Source organism: Ochlerotatus camptorhynchus, unplaced genomic scaffold (assembly GCF_037179485.1).
Source record: "Ochlerotatus camptorhynchus isolate MF236.1 unplaced genomic scaffold, CSIRO-AGI_Acam_v1.1 ptg000213l, whole genome shotgun sequence".
NCBI classification, from domain to species: Eukaryota; Metazoa; Arthropoda; class Insecta; order Diptera; family Culicidae; genus Ochlerotatus; species Ochlerotatus camptorhynchus.
In genome coordinates this window covers 3000209-3019932 of record NW_027040703.1, presented here as the reverse complement: position 1 = coordinate 3019932, position 19724 = coordinate 3000209, and the positions used below count along the sequence as shown (strand labels likewise).

General features: G+C 40.8%; 2 protein-coding genes across 6 annotated transcripts in view; one reads left to right on the top strand and one right to left on the bottom strand.

The window, feature by feature from the left end:
• The window catches only part of rgn (regeneration), a 379503-nt gene that overhangs the window by 189201 nt on the left and 170578 nt on the right, over positions 1–19724 (top strand). The window lies entirely within an intron of this gene.
• Positions 11838–19724, bottom strand: part of barc (RRM1_TatSF1_like and RRM2_TatSF1_like domain-containing protein barc) — a 281458-nt gene continuing 273571 nt past the window's right edge. The window contains exons 3-5 of the mRNA XM_065224665.1: positions 13114–13280; positions 12312–12635; positions 11838–12241 (exon numbers count right to left, since the gene is read on the bottom strand). Of these exons, the coding sequence (XP_065080737.1) occupies positions 11911–12241; positions 12312–12635; positions 13114–13280 (822 nt within the window). The 3' untranslated portion in view covers positions 11838–11910. The remainder of the gene's footprint in view (positions 12242–12311; positions 12636–13113; positions 13281–19724) is intronic.

The window sequence follows — 19724 nt, the reverse complement described above, 5'->3', positions numbered from 1 at the left end:
TGTCTTTCGCTAGTGAGCAGAAATTTAAAAAATACCAAACCAGGACGCTCGCACCTTACGCTTAACTCTACTCATGTCCTCGTGTTGCTTCAACAGAGGAAGCAAACGCTTCTGTAGACACTCCTTGAGGTTATTCTCCCCGTTTACAGTACCGGTAGACACGAACGGCGCACTCCGTTTGCCACATGAGCAGATCGCTTGCCAAATCATGGCAAACTTTGAAAGTTCCTGCTTCCTTACTTCCTCCGGAACATCAAACTTATGCGGGCGGTGAAGAACAGTAGCCCCGGAAGCTGCCGGAAGTCCGCCTTGACGTAAGTCTCATCGTCCATGATGAGACAATGAGGCTTCGTCAGCATCTGGGTGTACAGTTTCCGGGCCCGTGACTTTCCCAACGTATTTTGCAGTTCGTCACGATTTGGAGCCTTCTGCACTTTGTACGTATGCAGTCCCTCCCGGTCCTTGGCTCTCTGAACGAAATACTTCGACAGATTCAACTTTTTGGCCACATCTCTGGCCGAAGCATTGGGATGACGCATAAACGCTTTCACGACACGCTTGTGATCCTGATCACAAATAGAACATCCATTCTGACCGCATTTCTCCTTCCGTTCGATGCTCATAGTTTTGTAGTAACGTTTAATCACACGACTCACTGTTGACTGCACGATTCCGAGTTGTTTCCGATGTCTCGATGAGAGAGTTGAGGATTTTCCAGGTGCTTGCGCAAAATCAATTCGTCACGTTGCTTTTCGGGTGACGCCATTTTTTCCAACTTTCGTAAAACTGACAGCGATAAAAATTCACAATACACTCTAAAATACTTCTGCCCAAATTTTCAAGAGAACTTTCAACCAAATTTGGCTAACTGAAACTACCATTCAACAGCATACTTTGGTCAAAATTTCTTTTACCGACATGCTTTGAACGCAATGTTTTTGCAAACTTCCTAGAATATCACCGCCCCCCCCCCCCCCTCTAGCACAATATATCTTCCGTGACATCATGGGATCATAACATAGATTTATAGTCCTCTTGTTCTGAAACATGTCCCCGCCACTCAACTCTTCGATTTAGCAGCTCCAACTGTATTTTTATTACATGTGACTAATCAGCGTGAGTTATTCATGTCACACACTTGTTGATGGTGTTTCCCCCATTCAGATTTACGGCATGTGCTTGTTGTTTTCGATTCACTTGTCTCTACCACCACTTCAAAACCAAAACATTTGATGTAACAAGCTTTGGATTGTCAAGGTTCATCTGAATTGGATTTTGAAATGTTTAATGGTTTTAGTTACACGGAATTACACAATATATTTCCCAGAATTACAATTACTTTCATTATCATTCATTTGCGATCGATTGAACACACCAAGAGAGCAATCGTGTGAAATCGTGCCCCGAAGCAAAACCAACGACTATGTATGTCTTCTTCTAGGCTCATAGGATTCCACCTGGAACATAGGCCTTCTCTCGACATACCGGTGTTTTAAAGCATTTTAACAGTAATGGGAATCGAACGACTTACAGTGGCTTAACGCATTTGACTAATCGGAGGATCCGATTATTTATGTAGAATGACTTTCGCCTTCAGAAGAAGTGATCGCTACTGAAGGGTAGCCCGACCAGGTCAGGCAAGTTTCCAGTTCACCGAAGACTCAGCTCGGAATTAAGGTCATCATTTATAAAATGAAACCCAAGAAGCTCGATACTTGGTTTATTTCACAATGATATTAATCGGTCCTTTTTGCCGCATCGTACTTAATCCGACAACGCACTTGCCATAGGCACATTGCACACCTGCGTGAAAAGTGCATTGAGATTTAAATTGCGAAAAATGGTCTCTGATCGCAGTGATGGATAAGGTTGACGTTCGCGATTTATAGGGCTTTTAGCTATGTGACTAAAATTTCCACTTCAAGGCAAATGGTTCGATGATTCATTTAAACTTAATTGCGTGCAGCGCAAACTATTTTTATATTCCGCTACAAGCCCGTATCGGAACCCGCATAGATATGTAGATGTGTTTCACATCATTCATTCCAAAGTGTAAACACACATCGAGGGACCAATTTGTCCAAATGCTTCAAAGATAAACCGAAGAGAGCGAAAACTCGACGGTCAATTGCAAGCATTCCCACGAAATTCGACACTCTTTCAGAATGTCGTCGGCAGATGCCCAAAGCCAACAGCACTGCAAACAATCATCCGCAGGAGAAAGATCAATAAAAATAAAACAATCGTCGTCGGACTGAAACACGGGGAGCGTGTAAAAAGACCAGCAGAATGAGATTATAACATGGAACTGCCAAAAAATAAAATGCAACATTTAAAACGCGCTCTCGCTTAATTACTTTGCTCGTTTTGCTCGTCCGGCGTCCATGGTGATGGTACTGAGCATTGAATGGAGCTTATTTATATAAACTTCACGATTAATTTCGGCTCAATTTTCCATGGAGTGCGCAATGTTCACTGTATTTTTTTTTATTATTATTATTTGCGCGTTTTTGGGCTCATTTCTGCCTTCGACAGAACATGCCTGGTTTCCTGCGAACGTAACCGCGCGGAAACATGATGGCGGGCTTGTCTGGTTTGTAATTTGCGAGTTTTCACTTCATACTTTTGAGTTGCAATTTGTGGATTTTTAATTTGTTCGGGTAACGTAGCTACGGAAATGATGAGTTGACACCATGGGAGGAGTCGCCACAGAGACTGTTCTATTCTGTACATATTTCTATTCTATTTTATGGAGAAGGTTCTTATTTTGATTTTGATTTTGATTTTGCGAGACAGAAGGGGGTCTTATGAAGGCCAGATCTCAAGTCTCAAGGCCAAATTCCAGAACTTGAGTGGAACATGGTTCTCACGTCAGACTATAATGTCTAAAATGAACCACATGCCCCAACCAACCCCTAGAACGGCTCCCATACACTCTCCATGCTGAATCGTGAGTCCCCCCTTTTCCCATATCATTACATGCAAAATAATAACCCGATGCAGGTCAATTGAATATGCCTAATTGAATTAGTTGCAATGATAGTGTTAACAGTAATGACAGTATAATATAGTAATTTAATAAAATGAATATTTACCTGTTAATAATGATCGAGGTTGGTGAAAAGTATGGGAAGTTGTTAGTAGATTTTACCATCACATAGTTAGTCGAATCCTTGGAAACCATCATCCTCGTCTTCAGAGAAACCTCTGAAATCCAGGATGTTCAGTTGCTCATCGCTACTTGAATCGCTGAGAGTGAGAGTGCGTATTTCAGGATCCATAAGATAGGATATCAGGTTGTCTGAATATGTATGAATGTGACTCCGGATGTGAGTCACAACTTCCCGTCTGAGCTGCCAAACCATCTCATAATGTTGCTCCGAATGCACCTCTGTATGATGAAGTTGGTTCACTATCGATGAAAATAAACAGTGTCCATCTCTTGCTATCAATCTCACTAGTACAGCTCCTCGATTATACCGCATCACTTCCATTTTGAATCTGATCGTGGATCCTTCGTGTTTTTATCTAACTATCTCCATTATATTCGTAAGCGTCGGATCAATTCTGCAAGATTATGTGATACTTACATTTAAGTATTATTTTATCTTCACCTTGTTCAGTGTATCTCATCATGCACCGATATAAAGAGAGAAAGACAATAGAACAAAAAAAATTAATTAATTAAGTATTATTAGTAACATTTATTATATTTGCTATCAGGGTGCCTTCCATTTAACTAAGGACATAACTGTGGAATAACAAGATGCGCCAAACACAGACCCCACACTTCCCTCCGCCACTTACGCACAACATACATCATCATAATATCCCACCACTCCACCATCACACAAAAAAATTCCCTCAGCCAAAATGAATGGAAGGCACCCTGTTTACTGTTTACAATTAGGCTTATAGACATGCGTAAACTTTGAAACCTCTACCCAATCTGGCAAATCTAATCATCAAAAACTTAAAAGGCACCAAAGGTGGTACAAATAAAAGCAAAAACTCCACTGAATGCTAATAAATGAAACCGATGAATGACTGACTATTTTACGAGAAATCGAGGAAGTAATATTGAATAGTAGTAGTAAAGAGTGATTTGCGGTAGAACAGTCGTTTTGTTTGCGCTCTCTTCGTCTTCAAATTCGCTCATAAGGAAATCATCTTCGCTGTCTTCATCCGAGAAGGAATATAGTTGATATCGTTGTTTTCTTCAAAACTGCATCGTATTGATCTAAATAAAAGAAAAGAGAAAACAAAATCGCCACTCGATCAAGCCAAATTCAAAGGTAGTATCTGTGTGATGTAGCATTCCAAAAGTTTTGAGCCAAATAATGAAAATTAATTTTTTACATTTTTGTAACTATTAGACTCAATTATTTAAAAGAAACAATTCATATTTTATACTATAATTCTAAACTACATAATTATTTAATTTTGACTAGTAGTTAAATCAAAACAAACTTTGGTCCGCTACATCACAACTGGCATCACTAGTGTGCATCTTTCAAAATGTAAAGATACAGACAAGCCCTGGGACCTGGTTGCAGTTAAGCAATCCTCAAGGTTATGCCAATGCTCAGGGTATTTTATGGAGAAGGTTCTTATATTACAATAAGCGACTGTTCACAAACAACGTGGGTAGATTAGGAACGATTTCATGGAATTCAGTCTATAATTCTCTACGAATTATTAATAATTAACACAAGAAACAGTATAAATTTGGCTAATATTTCCTTTAAAATTTCACCTCCGAATTTTTCTAATTTTTCTAAATCTGGGATGTTAAAAATTAAAAAAAAATTTTATTCACTCTACTTATCATTTATCATACGTCAAACCAATTCCAGAGTGTGGCAGGGCATGGGGCATTAACAAATATAAGCAAGTTAGAATTAAAGAATGGTACATTTATAAGCTAGACGCATGAAATCAGCTCCATCTATACTTTAATTCTTTGGCTTAAAACTTCAAGTTCACACAGTGACAGTAGTAGAATACACTTTGCTGACCATTTTACACACCTTTTTTTCCTCTGTTCGGGACCTAACACCAAGGTTGCAAAGACTCATTTCAGCTAAAATAATGTTTTTCGGAATAATAAAACCAAAAGATGGTATGATGGCATGTTTTACTTGTAACTTACAAGAAGAGGTTACAAAGTATGCGTTGGAAACATAAAACCTGTAAATGTTGCTGTCTATGAGTCACAATCAGCGATTTGCTGATCGCTGAGTGAGTGAGTGAGTGAGTGAGTGAGTTTGTGAAAAATCGCTGATTGTGACTCTCATGAAGTGAAATAAACAGGTTTAATATGTCAAACACATTCTTTGCAACCTCTTCTTGTATCCTACCAATTCAAAATTTGATCATGGCATCTAATTATTTCATAATTTAGAAAAACATTGTTTTAGCTGAAATGAGTCTTTGCAACCTTGCCTAACACTACTACGACCAGTAAATTGATATATTGTAGTATATCCCGTGTCCTTAGTTTAGTGCATGTCGTATTACTCCATCACTATTGAGAAATGATGAAGTATTCGATTTTTTTTACAGTTGCCACTCTTGCATTTATCGCAAGGATCCGACTCTAATTGAAAGGTCCCGCTATTTATACCCTTCGGAGTGTTGAAACACCTTCCAAAGGCGCGCCCCTTTGTCAGTCAAAATTGGATTCCTTAGCAACAAAATTAAGGCATGACACCGATAATGACCATGCATCAGAACCCTAGTCGTAACCACATCAAACTAGGGAACAACGAATAGAAGATTAGGAATCACATAGATGAAGACAACTAACTCATTTTTTTTCCTTGTTTCAAGATCATCCTCGGTAGACAAAGCCGAGTCTTGTCACTATCAAAAAGGCATAAAAAGTAACAAGGACTAAGATGTGTTCCTTGGATTTCGGAAAAATCCTGTTCCCCTAGTTTGAAGTAGTCAGGACTAGGAATCGATCGTAACGTACCACGAAAAGGTGATCTACCCACGTTACGGGGCTTAAGCACCTTAACTAGTTATAAAAAGCTGTTACAGCATTGAACAACCACACAAACTGATCATTCTCTGCTTGAACGTCAAGCTCTGTCGAGTTGTTCTAAAGTTTCTAGTTTGATCCAAACATTCGCAGTTTAATCGCGTCGTCAGTAGTGTCGGTCGCTTCGTGTGATGGGAAGACAGCGCTCCCGGGGCAGGCTCCGAGAGAAAACAGAGAAGTAGAACAGCGGTGAGAGTAGCTTGAGTGTACCTATTTTGAATAGGTACGCTACTCTTCCCACCGATGTTGGGAATACCACCTCTCAGCCACGGTGAAGCGGTCTAAGAAGAGGAAGAAAAATCAGGGCCAGTCCGATGGTGCGAGTGGACGGGACGATGTCACCGCAACGAACGTCAGCGCCAATGGTGATTTCGGCGACGCCGTCGACAACGACACTGCTGCCAGCCCGAGTGCAGCAAAAATGAAGCTTCCTCCACTGGTGGTGAAGCAAGTGCCACTCAACACGCTGATTGGCGATCTCTCATCGCTGGACGTTGCAGCTGAGTTTAAGCTCGGCAGGATCGGCACCAAGGTGATGCTCCGAACGAAAGCGGAGTACGAGGTGGCCGTGATATATCTGAAGGATTCCATGGCGGAATTCTTTACGCATGACATTCCCGGTGAGAAGCCCTTCAAGGTAGTCATCAGGGGTCTACCAAACTTCGACCCCAAGATGGTCGAAGCTAAAATCACGAACCGGTACAAGCTAGCCCCAATCGCTGTCCTCCGAATGACAAGGAGAGACGAAAACGTGAAGACGTACCCGGATAGTCTTTTCCTGGTGCACTTCCAGTATGGGACGGTGACGCTCAATGCGCTGCAAGCCATCCGATCGATCTACTCCATCATCTTACGGTGGGAGCCATACCGTGGAGGCCATCGTGACGTAACTCAGTGCCAGAGCTCCCAGCAAAGGCAATCAAATTCGCGGGTGCAGTCCGCCGCCCCTCAAAAAGCTTCCGGTGATTGTGCTGGACATAGATCTCTACCCCCACCCTGGATTCTGGAGACAACCACCAACGCTATGCAACAACCCCGATCTGTTCTCAGCGGATGAACTGATGGAAATTTTCGTCAACATGTCCGGTGCTCTTCGTTAGTGCCACAATAAGCCCGAACAGATCCAAGTGCTCGGTAAGTTCATCATCCAGTATGGCGTCTAAACCGCTAACTATCATTACCTGGAATGCTTGCTCTGTAAGAGCTTAACAGATTGAGCTTGCTGACTTCCTCCGCAAGCACAGCATCGACGTGGGCCTTCTAACCGAGGCCCATCTAAAGTCCGGCGACAGCTTCTGGTTGCCTGACCACAATATTATTCGGCTTGATCGCACCAGCTCCAGGGGGGGGTGGTGTTGCGGTCGTCGTCAAGAAAGAGATAAAATACCATATTCTTTCCCATATCCGCACCTCTATCATCGAGGCCTTTGGTGTGGAGGAGAAGTCGTCGACTGGATACGTCCAGTTCATCGCCGTCTACTGCCCTCGACAGTGTGCCGCCAGCAGTGGACTAGCGGCTAAATTCAAGAAGGACCTGTCCACCATCACCCGTACCGGTTCCCGCTTAGTAACAACTTACAAACATAATTTTTACTGAATCGCGGCAAGTTTTTAACTAAGCTCCAGCAAAATAAAATGCCGAGCTGCTAAGTGGTGCCCTTCTCGGCAAAATAATCTAACGGGCCCATGCACTAGTCCATGCATTAATTATGTCACGCTAAATCGAGCAAAACATTACCCCCTCCCCCCTATCGTGACGTTTTTCCTATACCTAATGCATTGCTTGTCACAAAATCTTAGACCCCCGTTCCCCCTTAGAGCGTGACATAATATATGCATCAACCCTAAGTGTGTAGTTGGAGGAGATCTAAATGCTCACCATGAGGCCTGGCGGAACTACCAGCAGAACCAGAACGGTCGTCTGCTGTTCGACCACTCACAGCATGGGCTGTACTCCGTTTGGTTTTCGGATGAGCTAACATTTATCTCACCGGCGGGCAACCCATCGACGCTAAACCTGTTCCTGACAAATATCGGCTTGTCCAAGCTGGTAGCCTTCAACGAACTCAGCTCTGACTACCAACCGGTGGTGGCTGAACTGGGCTGCAACGTGGCTCCTGCTTCAAGCCTGCGCAAGGACTACCATCGCGTAAACTTGGCCCAGTTTGGACGCGTGGTAGACAGGCACATCATCGAAAACCCGCCGCTTGACACCGTGGAGGGCATCGACCGAGCGTTGGAGAGACTCCACCAAGCCATAACCGTGGCTGACGAGGTGTGCGTCCGACAAGTTCCTGTGAGGGGTAAGTTTATTGCCATTAATTCCCACACCCAACTCTTGATTCGCCTGAGAAATGTTTGTAGATGCCAGTTCCAAAGAACCGGAGATCTAGCGAGGAAACGTTAAATGGCCGATCTGAACAAGGAGATTGCTTCCAGAATGGTCTCACTCCGGAACGAAAGTTTCGGGCGGCTCGTCCAGAATCTGGACGACCGCTCCTTACCATTCTGGAAAGTTGCCAAGGTCCTAAAGACGCGCCCCAAACCCATTCCACCACTTAAAGATGAATATGATGACGATCGGTTCATAATCACCCCTCAAGAGAAAGCAAATGCGATTGGTGAGCATATTGCCAATTCGCACTCGCTTGGCTTCAACATCCGAAGTCAGCTCGAAGTGCACCACAAACATGATTGCCCCCGGGTTTGACGGAATATTCAACCTAGTGTTGTAAAATCTCAGCATGAAGGTTCACTTTCTGCTGGTTGCTGTCTTCAACGGATGTTTGGAACTGCACTACGTTCCATGTATCTGGAAGACAAAGAAAAGCATACCTATCCGCAAACCCGGAAAGGATCCAACGCTAGCTTCAAGCTACAGACCGATCAGCCTTCTTTCAGCGCTGAGCAAATTGTTAGAGAAACTTATTCTCAATCGTTTGCTTAAGTTTGTCGAGGAACACAACATTCTCCTACCGGAACAGTTCGGGTTCAGGAAGGGGCACTCTACAAATCATCAGCTAGTACGGGTGATGAATAACATCCGAAGTAACAAGGCTGTATCCAAGTCCACAGCCATGGCATTGTTAGACGTTGAGAAAGCGTTTGACAATGTCTGGCACAATGGGCTTGTATACAAGCTTTGTAACTTCAACTTTCCTTTGCATCTTGTTAAAATCACCCGTAACTACCTTAAACAAAGGTCGATCAGGGTATCGTTGAATGGCTGCCTTTCAAACACGTTCTCCATCCCAGCAGATGTTCCGCAAGGAAGTCTGTTGGGCCCTTTGCTTTACAGCATCTACACTTCTGACATTCCTCCCCTCGGAGACGGTTGCGTGTTCTTCTTGTTCGCAGATGATACCGCTATAACCGTCAAGGGTAGGATGCCTCGCGAAATAACAAACAAGCTCCAACGACGCCTTGACGCCTTTGCTGATTATGCCACCACGTGTTCCTCCATCGGCAATCACCCAAACTGAAACCGGCTCCCTCTTGTACTGTAATCATGTATGGCACAAGGGTTGAGTGGTCCACCGAAGTAACCTATCTCAGGATGTTGTTTGACGAAAATCTCCTATTCAGCTCGCATGTGGAGAAAACCGTAGTCAAGAATGCCGTCTTGGTAAGGTGCCTGTATCCGCTGATTTGCCGCAGATCCCGCCTCTCAAGGGTGAACAAGCTGGCTTTCTATAAACAAATTATAGCACCTGCGATCTTATACGCAGCTCCGGTGTGTGAATCATGTGCACAAACTCACAGGAACAAAATACAGGTCGCTCAGAACAGAGTGCTTAGGATGATCCTTGATCGACACAAGAATTTCCGACCTCCACCAAGAGGCGAACGTTCCAAGATTAGATTTCAAAATTGATGACATTAAGACTAGGTTTGTGCAGAAATTCAATACAAAAGAACATGCTTTGATAAGCAATTTGTATATAGTAGATTAGGTGTATATAGTAGTTATAGGTTAGTTGTAGTTGTAAATAGAAGTTATAAGTAGTCTCCTTTTTTTGAATTCAAAACAAACCAATCCCACCAAGGTGGTCATACTCTAAAACAGCCTGATAGGACTAGGAACTGTAAATAATAATTAAAACTTCAAATGTACTAAAGTTGAAAAGACGCATCTGTGTCACTTGATAATTAATACATGTAAACCAAACAAATACAAGAAATAAAGATCATTTAAAGTAAAAAAAAAAATTAACAACCACTGTACCATGCTTGTCACCTAGCTTCGACGCCCGGGACGCACTATGGACTGCATTTTGGAAGCTCCTGGTTCCTCTAGTCAAAACTGTCTACGTAGTTTATGGACAGCCCCCTATCAGCGCTCATCATAGTCGTCCCGGACCTGTGACTAAATGTGGATGAGGGGTTTTCCAGCTTGTTTCAACAGGCAAGTAAAAATGTGATCAAGACAATGTTTCAAATTACAGCACGTCTTGCATTTCCAATGTTGTTTATTCCAATCCTTAACAACACGGTCTGCAGTCCACCGATGACGGCATACTTTACAACACCGATTCTGAATACACTGCACCGAATCGTACCTGCCACGTTTCTGAAACTGTCAGCCCACAACGCATTGCCTGCCGCCCCAGGGAAGCCCATAAGCCAGCACATTAACGAGAGTTTACTAAACAAACCCATCGAAAGATGTAGAAAATAATTTACTCTGTTAATATCAGGCAAAATTGTAGTGACATTATTTATATTATAACTTTTTTGATTAATAATTTTACTCCAGCGTCTGCTGAAGCATGATCCATTAATTTTGAAACATTTAAAGTATTTCTTACCGTACAGAATATGGAACTGTTCACAATATGGTGTTTGCACGGTAGTTACTTCCTGGACAATTCCGTGACTTTCTACTTATTTAAAAAGGGAATTCCCTACATCTTAATTAGTCGAGTTTAGAAACCTGACTAGACAAAACACTATTTCCCATTTGGCAAAACTAACCTACTATACTGACTGTCATAAAACTTCCTCCAAGCACGCGATATCCCATCCATCCAAGTTCAAGTGGATAATTTCCCCGCTGCTGTCTGGTTCGTGACAGACAAATCTTCTCAAAGCTGACAATCGTATCATATACATACAATATTTCACGATACCGCAGTCAGCCAGACAACAACATCATCATCATCATCATCAGTTGGTGTGACTAAGCGTACACAAATCGTTGACTTGAGCGGGCTTCAGATCGTGCATATGTGAAATCCACTGAAATCCGCACGAAATGTCAAAACCACCTACCACCAGATGTAAATCGGGTCATCATCGTCGCCGGTGGTGTGTATGTGTGTGTGTGCAGCATCTTTCAACGCCGTCGTTGGTGGCATAAATCTCTTCAGCTCATCGTCAGCCAAGCAACCTGCGACCAGACGGCCCGCCACCAGCCTAGAGAACGAGCTGATGCTTTTGTCGTAGAATAAGATTAAAAGAGGAGAATGCATAAAAACGGAAGCTGGAATAGGAATAAATTGAGATAATAAAGTGGTTAGCGTCAGGATTAACATTTTGCTACCGTCGCTCTCGGCTTGACTTTATTTTTTAGGATGAACATGTCCATCTGGTTGATGTGCGTTGTCTCGGTGATTTGAATTTTTTACCTATTCCCTCATCAACATGTCTTCCTCGTCGTGCATTGATTTAGAAGCGGCGCTTTCGGCTGTGACCGAGACAAAGTTTTGACTCGGAATAAATTACGGTCGTTAAATGCGTTTTTTTGATGGGAATTCTTTCGCTCTATTTTGGTCGACTTGTACAAGTTCGATTCGGCGGGAGTACCGTTTTATTTTAGAATGAACCTTTAAATTTTTGCAATTCTCTGTAAATCAAACATGATTTCAGTTGATTTCCACTGTTGGTGATTCGTCGTCGGCGTCGTCGTCGGTATCTGCCGATGACGGTTGCGGTTTCGGTGGTTGTTGTTGTTGTTCAACTTCGCCGGACGGTTTGCTTTCCTCCGTCTCCACCGCCGCCGCCGCCGCGACAGTAATTTGCTGTTCGCTTTTGTTGTCATCCTTTTCCTTGGAACATTCCACCTCCTGAGGTGTTTCTGCGGGTGGCTGTTTGTTTTCGGTGGGTTGCTCTGCATCCACCGCTGCTTCCTCCTTCTCCAGATACTTTTCCCAATTGCCCAGACGCTTATTGACGTCCGCCTCGGTTTCGGCAATTCTGGAAGAAAATGAAAAATCGGTTTTTGTAAATGAAGATATCGGGAGGATTTGAAATCTGAAAGCATTACCTATACTTGGTTCTACCGTCCCAAATGGCCGCCGTGAGCTTGCGCTTACCAAAGAACCGACCGTTCAAAAGCTTCACCACCAGATCGGCCTCCTCCGAGTCGCTCATCGTGATCTGGGCCACACCCTCCGGGTGCCGATCGAACAGTACCACCCGGCGGCAGGTTCCACACTTGTTGCACTCCTCCCGGAGGTCGTTCTGGTACTCGAGCAACAGATGGACCTCCCGCTCGAACAGCTCCGGCTCGAACAGATTCTTAATTATGACGATCCGCTCATGCTTGGAGCGTTCACCTCGCATCTTCTCCGGGCGCCAGTCGAACAATCTGCAAATATGAGTACACGTAGTATGAGACAATGTAGGAGTTGAGGTTAGGTCGAGATCGATGGGCGCAGACAACGCGAAAGAAGGGAAGAGCTTATTGAAGAGTCGTTAAAAAAGTGGATAATCAACGTGGTGCTCAAAATATGTTAAGTGGGTAGTTAATAGCAATAATATTTTCTTTTTATTTGTTTGCCTCCACACCCAGGCGAGACATAAGAGGGTAGTTATCGGTGAAGATCTGCTACTCTCTGCGGGGTACTTGGAGGAGAGACAGTAAGCCGGTTATGATGTGTGGATTAAAAGTACCCACATCCGAAAGTGGTTGAAGTCACGCTGTTTGAAGTCAAACTCCTTCTTTGACAAGGTGTCAGTTACAAAGTTTTACTAAGCGCTGCCTGACAGCTAAGCGCATCTAATGAAGACAACAACTTACTTTGGCACACACGGTTTAAAGTATTTTCAAAACGCATAAAACTTACGCCTCTTGCATCTTGCGGATTTTCTCCTTCTCCCTCTTTCTGACCTTCGGCTTCAGTGCCGGGTTGTATTCGCCCTTGAGTTGGAACTCGGCCTGCTGGACGTGGATCTTGTGCCCACGGATGTCATAATTGTCCAAAATGTTGAGCGCCAAATCGACCGACTCAATCTGGAAAGAGAAAATAGAAGCGATAATTAGTACAGCAAATACCTAGCTAAACACTGACTGGGAGGTATTGCAGCAGAAGGTAAGGGATTTCATCATCATCATTATCATCAATGGTGAATAGTGTGGCCCCACACGATGGTAATATAATGCTAGACCAGTTCCTGTCCCGGTTGGTTGGTCGGTGTGAATGGAGACGAACGAAGGAGTTAATTGTTGTAAGTATTTTGACAAGACTCGACTCACAGTCAATTTGGGAGAAGGTCCGGCAGTCAGTAGTACGACAGTCTAAAGCGTTGTTTACTAATCAATTTGCCACGCTTCGAGCTTCCCCCGAAAGTCGGAAGGTCGGATGCAGATAGGGTGAATCTTTACATAGCTATGCGGGCATTTCAATTCCAACAGTGTAGAGAGGTGCTGCTGCTGCTGCTGCTGCTACTGGTACAGTGTCATGTGACATAAGTGTGGTTGAAGGGTCGTTGCAGTGGAACGATGGATGAGGGGAATGAAGAGGGTAGAGACACTTAAGTGCAACTTAAATATTAGTTAAGCTCTTTTCTCCATTGCCATTGAATGAGTCGGTTTGGCTCATGCCGTGCACGTGTCATTTTGTCTCTGTGTGGCGAGTGAGGTTCGGTGGTTCGGTTGAAATAGGAAGTGGATTCGGTCGTAATTTTCACTTGGAGATAACAGGAACTCTTCTTGAGAATCATAATGCGAAAAAAAAAACCAAAACAGGAGCGTTGAATCGTAGACCCGAAGGTTAGGGAAATCTAAACATGGAACCAAGAAGTCTCTAATGGAAATTGCGTATTCCAAGACTTCTGAGCAATCTTTGTAGGGTTCAGAAGCATACAAGAAAGACCCTTCGGGATTCTGACTCTTTGTCTTTGCTGAAATTCTCAACAGGAAATCTTTCGGAATCTGTGAGACAAAATTGTGATCGAATATTGAAGAAGAGTTTTTTTTTTTTGGAATTCCATGGAAGAAATCGGCCAGAGGAAGAGAAATTCCACTAGTATCCTTACAAGGAATTTGAACGAGATTCCACGCAGGGTTTTGTCAGTTTGCCAAACCTAAACATATATATATATATTTTGACAGAGTTTCATGAAAAATTTCACGGAATCCGCAGCGAAACCGTTCTCAACTTGACTTAAAAGGTTAAACCATATAATTCAGCGGGTCAGTTTATCCTGAGACTAGTCCAGCTTAAGGTGATTCCTTGTACAGTCCACAAATGGCCGTCACATGCACTTCCACTTCGAATTTTCAATTACACAAATCTCGAAAATTGATGCCCCATATCACCTGACATTGCTACTTCATGTATGCTGCAGTACAGCAAACGTGAAGTTACAGTTTCAATGTGGTACGTTTCGCAAGCAAGCTGATATTTGTGCACTTAAAGTTTCGAAGTGGTTACGAGAATAAGGATCTCACAGTGAAACTCCGTAAGTCTGTCAGCTAGAAATTGGTTGCCTTCCGAACCATTGCAGCAGTTTCATTCGGCGAAAGAGTCAACTGTTCCAAAAATTCCAAGCAAGCAACTACCTGGCATCTGAATTGAGTTAAAAGTAAATTTTAATGAAAAATCTTAGGAATTTCTGAGGAGCACAACTCTTGTGAACTTCACTGGAAAATGCCAAGCGCATTTTGAGGATAATTTCATAAAGTTTGTGGGAATAAATGAATACGGAGCACAAGTCCTTGGAAATTGTATGAAAATACTAAAAGGAGGCTTACAATTAAATGTGACAATAACTCCAGAACATCTTCAAAGGAATTCGGAAAATAAATTTAGGAGGGTTTGCCAAACAAATTATGAGAAGAAATGCCAATTAATTGTAAGGAGACTTTCAATGCGAGTAGAATTCCAAGGCAAGGAGTGAGATTGAAAAGGAAATCTGAAATGTATTCAATGAATACTCGGGGAATCTTTCTCAAGGATTTCTAATTGGGGAGAATTTTAAAGGTAATTCCGAGAAAAACTAAAAGAAAAATTAATTCTGAAGATAGCTTCATCGAGATTTTGGGGAAATCTCCGTTGAATATGGAATGGACTATTTTGAGTTCTTAAGATCCAATTGAAAATTCTCAAATTTTTGCTGAAGGTAATGAAACTGCCTTGAAGTTCTTTTGTAGTTTGATAAACTAGCCTGATGCTCACAATACTTCTCCTCAAATTATGAACTTTATAAGACTTCCTCGAGTTTCCTCAATTTTTCCAACGGTCATAGATCTTCTTTAAAGGTTTAAGAATTCGCTGAAGTTATCTAAACTTCTTTAAAATTTATGTGACTTCTCTGATGTTGACGGAACTGCTCTGAGGTTCTCTGTTCTTTTCTGAAATTCTCAAAACTTCTCTAAAGTTTTTGCAGTTCTCATGATGCTTGTTTTTTTTTTAACTTTATTTAAGAGATTTTTAGCCTTAGGCTAGTTCATCTCTAATGATGCTTGTTGTACTGCACTGAATTTAATTAAATCATCCTAAAAATGCTTCAGTGACCTTCTGAACTTATGCGAAGACCTCAAATAATTTTTTAACAACTCAGAAGTTATCTGAAAATCTGGGAACTGCTTTAAATTCCCCACTATTCGAACTGACTTCCCCCTGCAATTCCTCAAATTTTTGGACCTTACTAAACTTTTTTCAAATGATTTGCTAATGTTCATAAAATTTCCTGAAGTTCGCGGATCTCATCTTAAGCTCCATAGATTTCTATGAAGTAATGTTTCTGAAGCCCACTGAAAAGTTTCCGAAGTTTTTCTAAATTTCCAAATTTCTGGAATTTAATGGGATTATTCTGCAGCTATTTGATCGTCCTCGAAGTACTCGGAACTCGCTGAATATCATTAAACTATCTAAAAATATCTAAATTTAGTTCTCTGGAATTTCTTGAAGATATCGCTGCTTGCTAATGTTCTCACTTTTTTTTTTATTAATGAAACTTCGTTGATGTTCTCTAATTTTTGTTTTTTTAAGTCATTTTAACGCTCTTGGGTCATTCGTGACTTGTCTGGGGGGGTGAGAGTTGAACTCGTGAATTTGGCGTGAGATGTATGGATTCTATCCACTATTCTAATAAACTTAGCTAAATTTTCGCATTTTTTTAAGTTTTTGATATCTCCATGATATAACAATCTTAAAATACTCTCACGTTTTCCGGATGTTCATAAAATGTGTATCACGTTCCAGGAATTCTCTCGGAGCTTTGCTAAAGTTTTCGGAAATTCACTGAGTTTCTCGAAACTTCTTTAAGGTTTCCAATATTTCCTTGAAATTAGTTGAACTGCCCTTTAATTCTCTGACCTGTCTTGATATTCAAGAGGCTTCCATAAAGCTCTTAGTTCTATTGAAGATCTCGGTTCTGCTCGGAAATAAATAGAATTCCCGTAAACACCTTTAAATTTCCCTGAAATTCTCTGGACTTCTGTGAAGTTTCTGAAATATTTCTGAAGTTTTCATAAATTCTCTGAAGGTCTCTGTATTTCCCTGAAATTCGCGGAACATATTAAGGGTTCTCGATTTGTTTTTCAGTACATCATGGAACTATCGTGAATTTATCTAAATTAACGATTATAGATTTTAAACTGCTCCAAAATTCTGGACTATAGTAACGGAAACTGCTATTAAGATCTGAAATTCCCCAAAAATTTCTAGATCCAGCATTTCTGAGGTGCTTAGAACTTCTTAAAAGTTTGCATAATACCCCTCAAGTTTTCTTAAATTTCTCAAGTTCGTTTAACACCTGTTGAGTTCTGTGAAATTCTAGGAACTTCATAAAAGTACTCGGATGCTAAAAGAACCGCTTTTAAGGTTCTAACAGCTTCCAGTAAGTTTCCCATATATTCAGTGTGGTAGCTTCCCTTATGTTCCTGCAGCTTGTTTATAGAGCTGCACTGAAATTCTCAGCATTTTCTTCTCCAAAGTTCCTAAAATTGTTGTAAAGTTAATGGGACTACAATGAAGATCTCTATTCTTTCATAAAGTTAATTACGAAATTGAAATAAATCATTTATTTTTTTACTTAATTCTGGCACTTTCAATATTTTCAATATCTTGAACTTGTACATGGAATACGAAACTTCAAGACATTGCATATTTTTAGATCTTGGACTTACTTACTTGGAAAACTCAGGTAATTTTTTCCAGAAAAATGAGTAGACATCCTGTATATAGAGAAATACGATTAAACGTAACAACGAAAACAATAATCTATCTTGAAATAAATTCACGCTAAAAAAGTAAGACACCAAGACACGACCGTAGATTTGACGTAGGGTAATGTGTCCGGTATCAATATTTGGCGACTGTGTTGGGGAAACCACTTTTTGCAGACAATCGGTGATAATTTTGATCACCATTGCAACAGTTGGAAATTTGTCTAATTTTCAATAGTGACCAATTGAAAATTGATAAAGTATTCATTTTAGCAGCTTTTCCAATCGATTTGCTTTTTTATAATTAAAATCCATCCGCTATTGCCAGAGTTATAAGTGGTCAAAATCTGACCACTTTTCGTAACGCAGTCGATTTTGTGTTTTAGAAATTGCACCCCCGATATGTTGCCGAAAGACGTAATCCTTCGTAAAAAATACTCTTTACCAAATTTATGGTGGTCCTGAAAACAGGGCTGGTAGTAATCACTGCGGTCAAAAATAGTGATTTTAGTGACCATGTTGCAGAAATAAGTGACCAAATAGTGACTTACAGTTGTAAAAATAGTGACTAAAAGTGACCTAAGAGTAGTCCTTATGATAGGCACACCAAAAAAATGTTTGATGTTTTAGGCTTATTCAATTAGTATCTCGTAAAACTCATATACGATATGAACCTTTAAAGCGAAAGATTCAACAGCAAGTTTATGGCCTAATCTATGGTATTAGTCTGGGTGTCTACTAACTGCAAAAAAATTAGGGGCTTTAAATGTTCTTTTTTTTTTTTTTTGAACATGCATATTTCTACAAATTGTAAATTTGAGCTAGCACTGGACTTAAAAGCTTTAAATTTTCAAGAATCTGGAGTCAGAATCCATGGATAGTTTTAACGGCTTGTGGAATTTTACTATAATTTCTAAGGACCTCAATCCAAGGGAGTTCTGGGAAAAAATCTTTCAGAAAAAACACGAAATGAGTAGAATTTCAAGAAACTCTGAATTGAATTAAAAGAAAATTTTAATGAAAACTTTTAAGAATTTATGAGGAGCAGAACTTTTGTGAACTTTAGAAGAAAATTCCAAGGGCATTCTGAGGTTAATTTCATAAAGTAAGCGGGAGTTTTTTTTTTTTAATACTAAATCGAGGATTACAATTAAATCTAAGAATAACTTCAGGACATCTTCGAAGCAATTCGGAAAATAAATTCAGGAGAGTTTGCAAACAAATTATAAGTAGAAATCTAAGGAATTTGTGAGGAGAAATGCCAATGAATTCTTAGGAGACTTTCAATGTGAGTAGAATTCCAAGGGAAGGAGTGAGATTCAAAAAGAAATCTGAAATGAATTCATTGAATATTCGGAGAATCTTATCAAAGGGTTTCTTATTGTGGAAAACTTCAAGGTAGTTCCGAGGAAAACTGAAAGAAAATTAAATTCGGAAGATATTTTGATCGAAACTTTGAGGAATATTTCAATGAGAATCTCCGTTTAATATGGAATGGACTATTCTGAGGTCTTCTGAACTACTTGATAGTTACCTAATTTTTCCTGAACTTAATGAAACTGCCTTGAAATTCTTTGGTAGTTTGAGGAACTAGCTTGATGCTCACAATACTTCTCATCAAATTCTAAGACTTCCCTGAACTTTATAGGGCTTCCTAAAGTTTCCTCAATTTTTCTAATGATCATGATATTGATGATAATGACATGATAATCGCTGAAGTTCTTGAAACTTCTTTAAAATTTATGTGACTTCTCTAATGTTAACGGAACTGCTATGAGGTTCTCTGTTCTTTTCTGAAATTCTTAAAACTTCTCTAAGGTTTTTGCAGTTCTCATGAAGCTTGTTGTTGTTGAACTGTCCTAAAAATGTTTAAGCTTCCGTGAACTTCTGAACTTATGCGAAGACCTCAATTTCGACAATTTTCCTGAACTATGATAACCATTATAAACGATCACTTATCACTTTCCTGAGCTTATCTACGCTTACCTGAAGTTCTCTATTTTTTTTAAGAATCCGGCAAATTTTCTAATATATATTCATAATTCCCTGACGCTTCCGACGTTTTTGGATCAACCATAGAAATCTTGAACTACCCCATAATTCCACGGAACTCCTTGTAAGTCGCTGCAAATTTGCTTAAGCGAATGGAATTATTCTGAAGCTATCTGATCGTCGTCAAACTACTCGGAACGTCGTTGAATATCATGACACTATCTAAAAGTATCTAAATTTATTGAAAGTTCTCTGGAATTTCTTGAAGGTATCACTGTTTGCTAAAAGTTC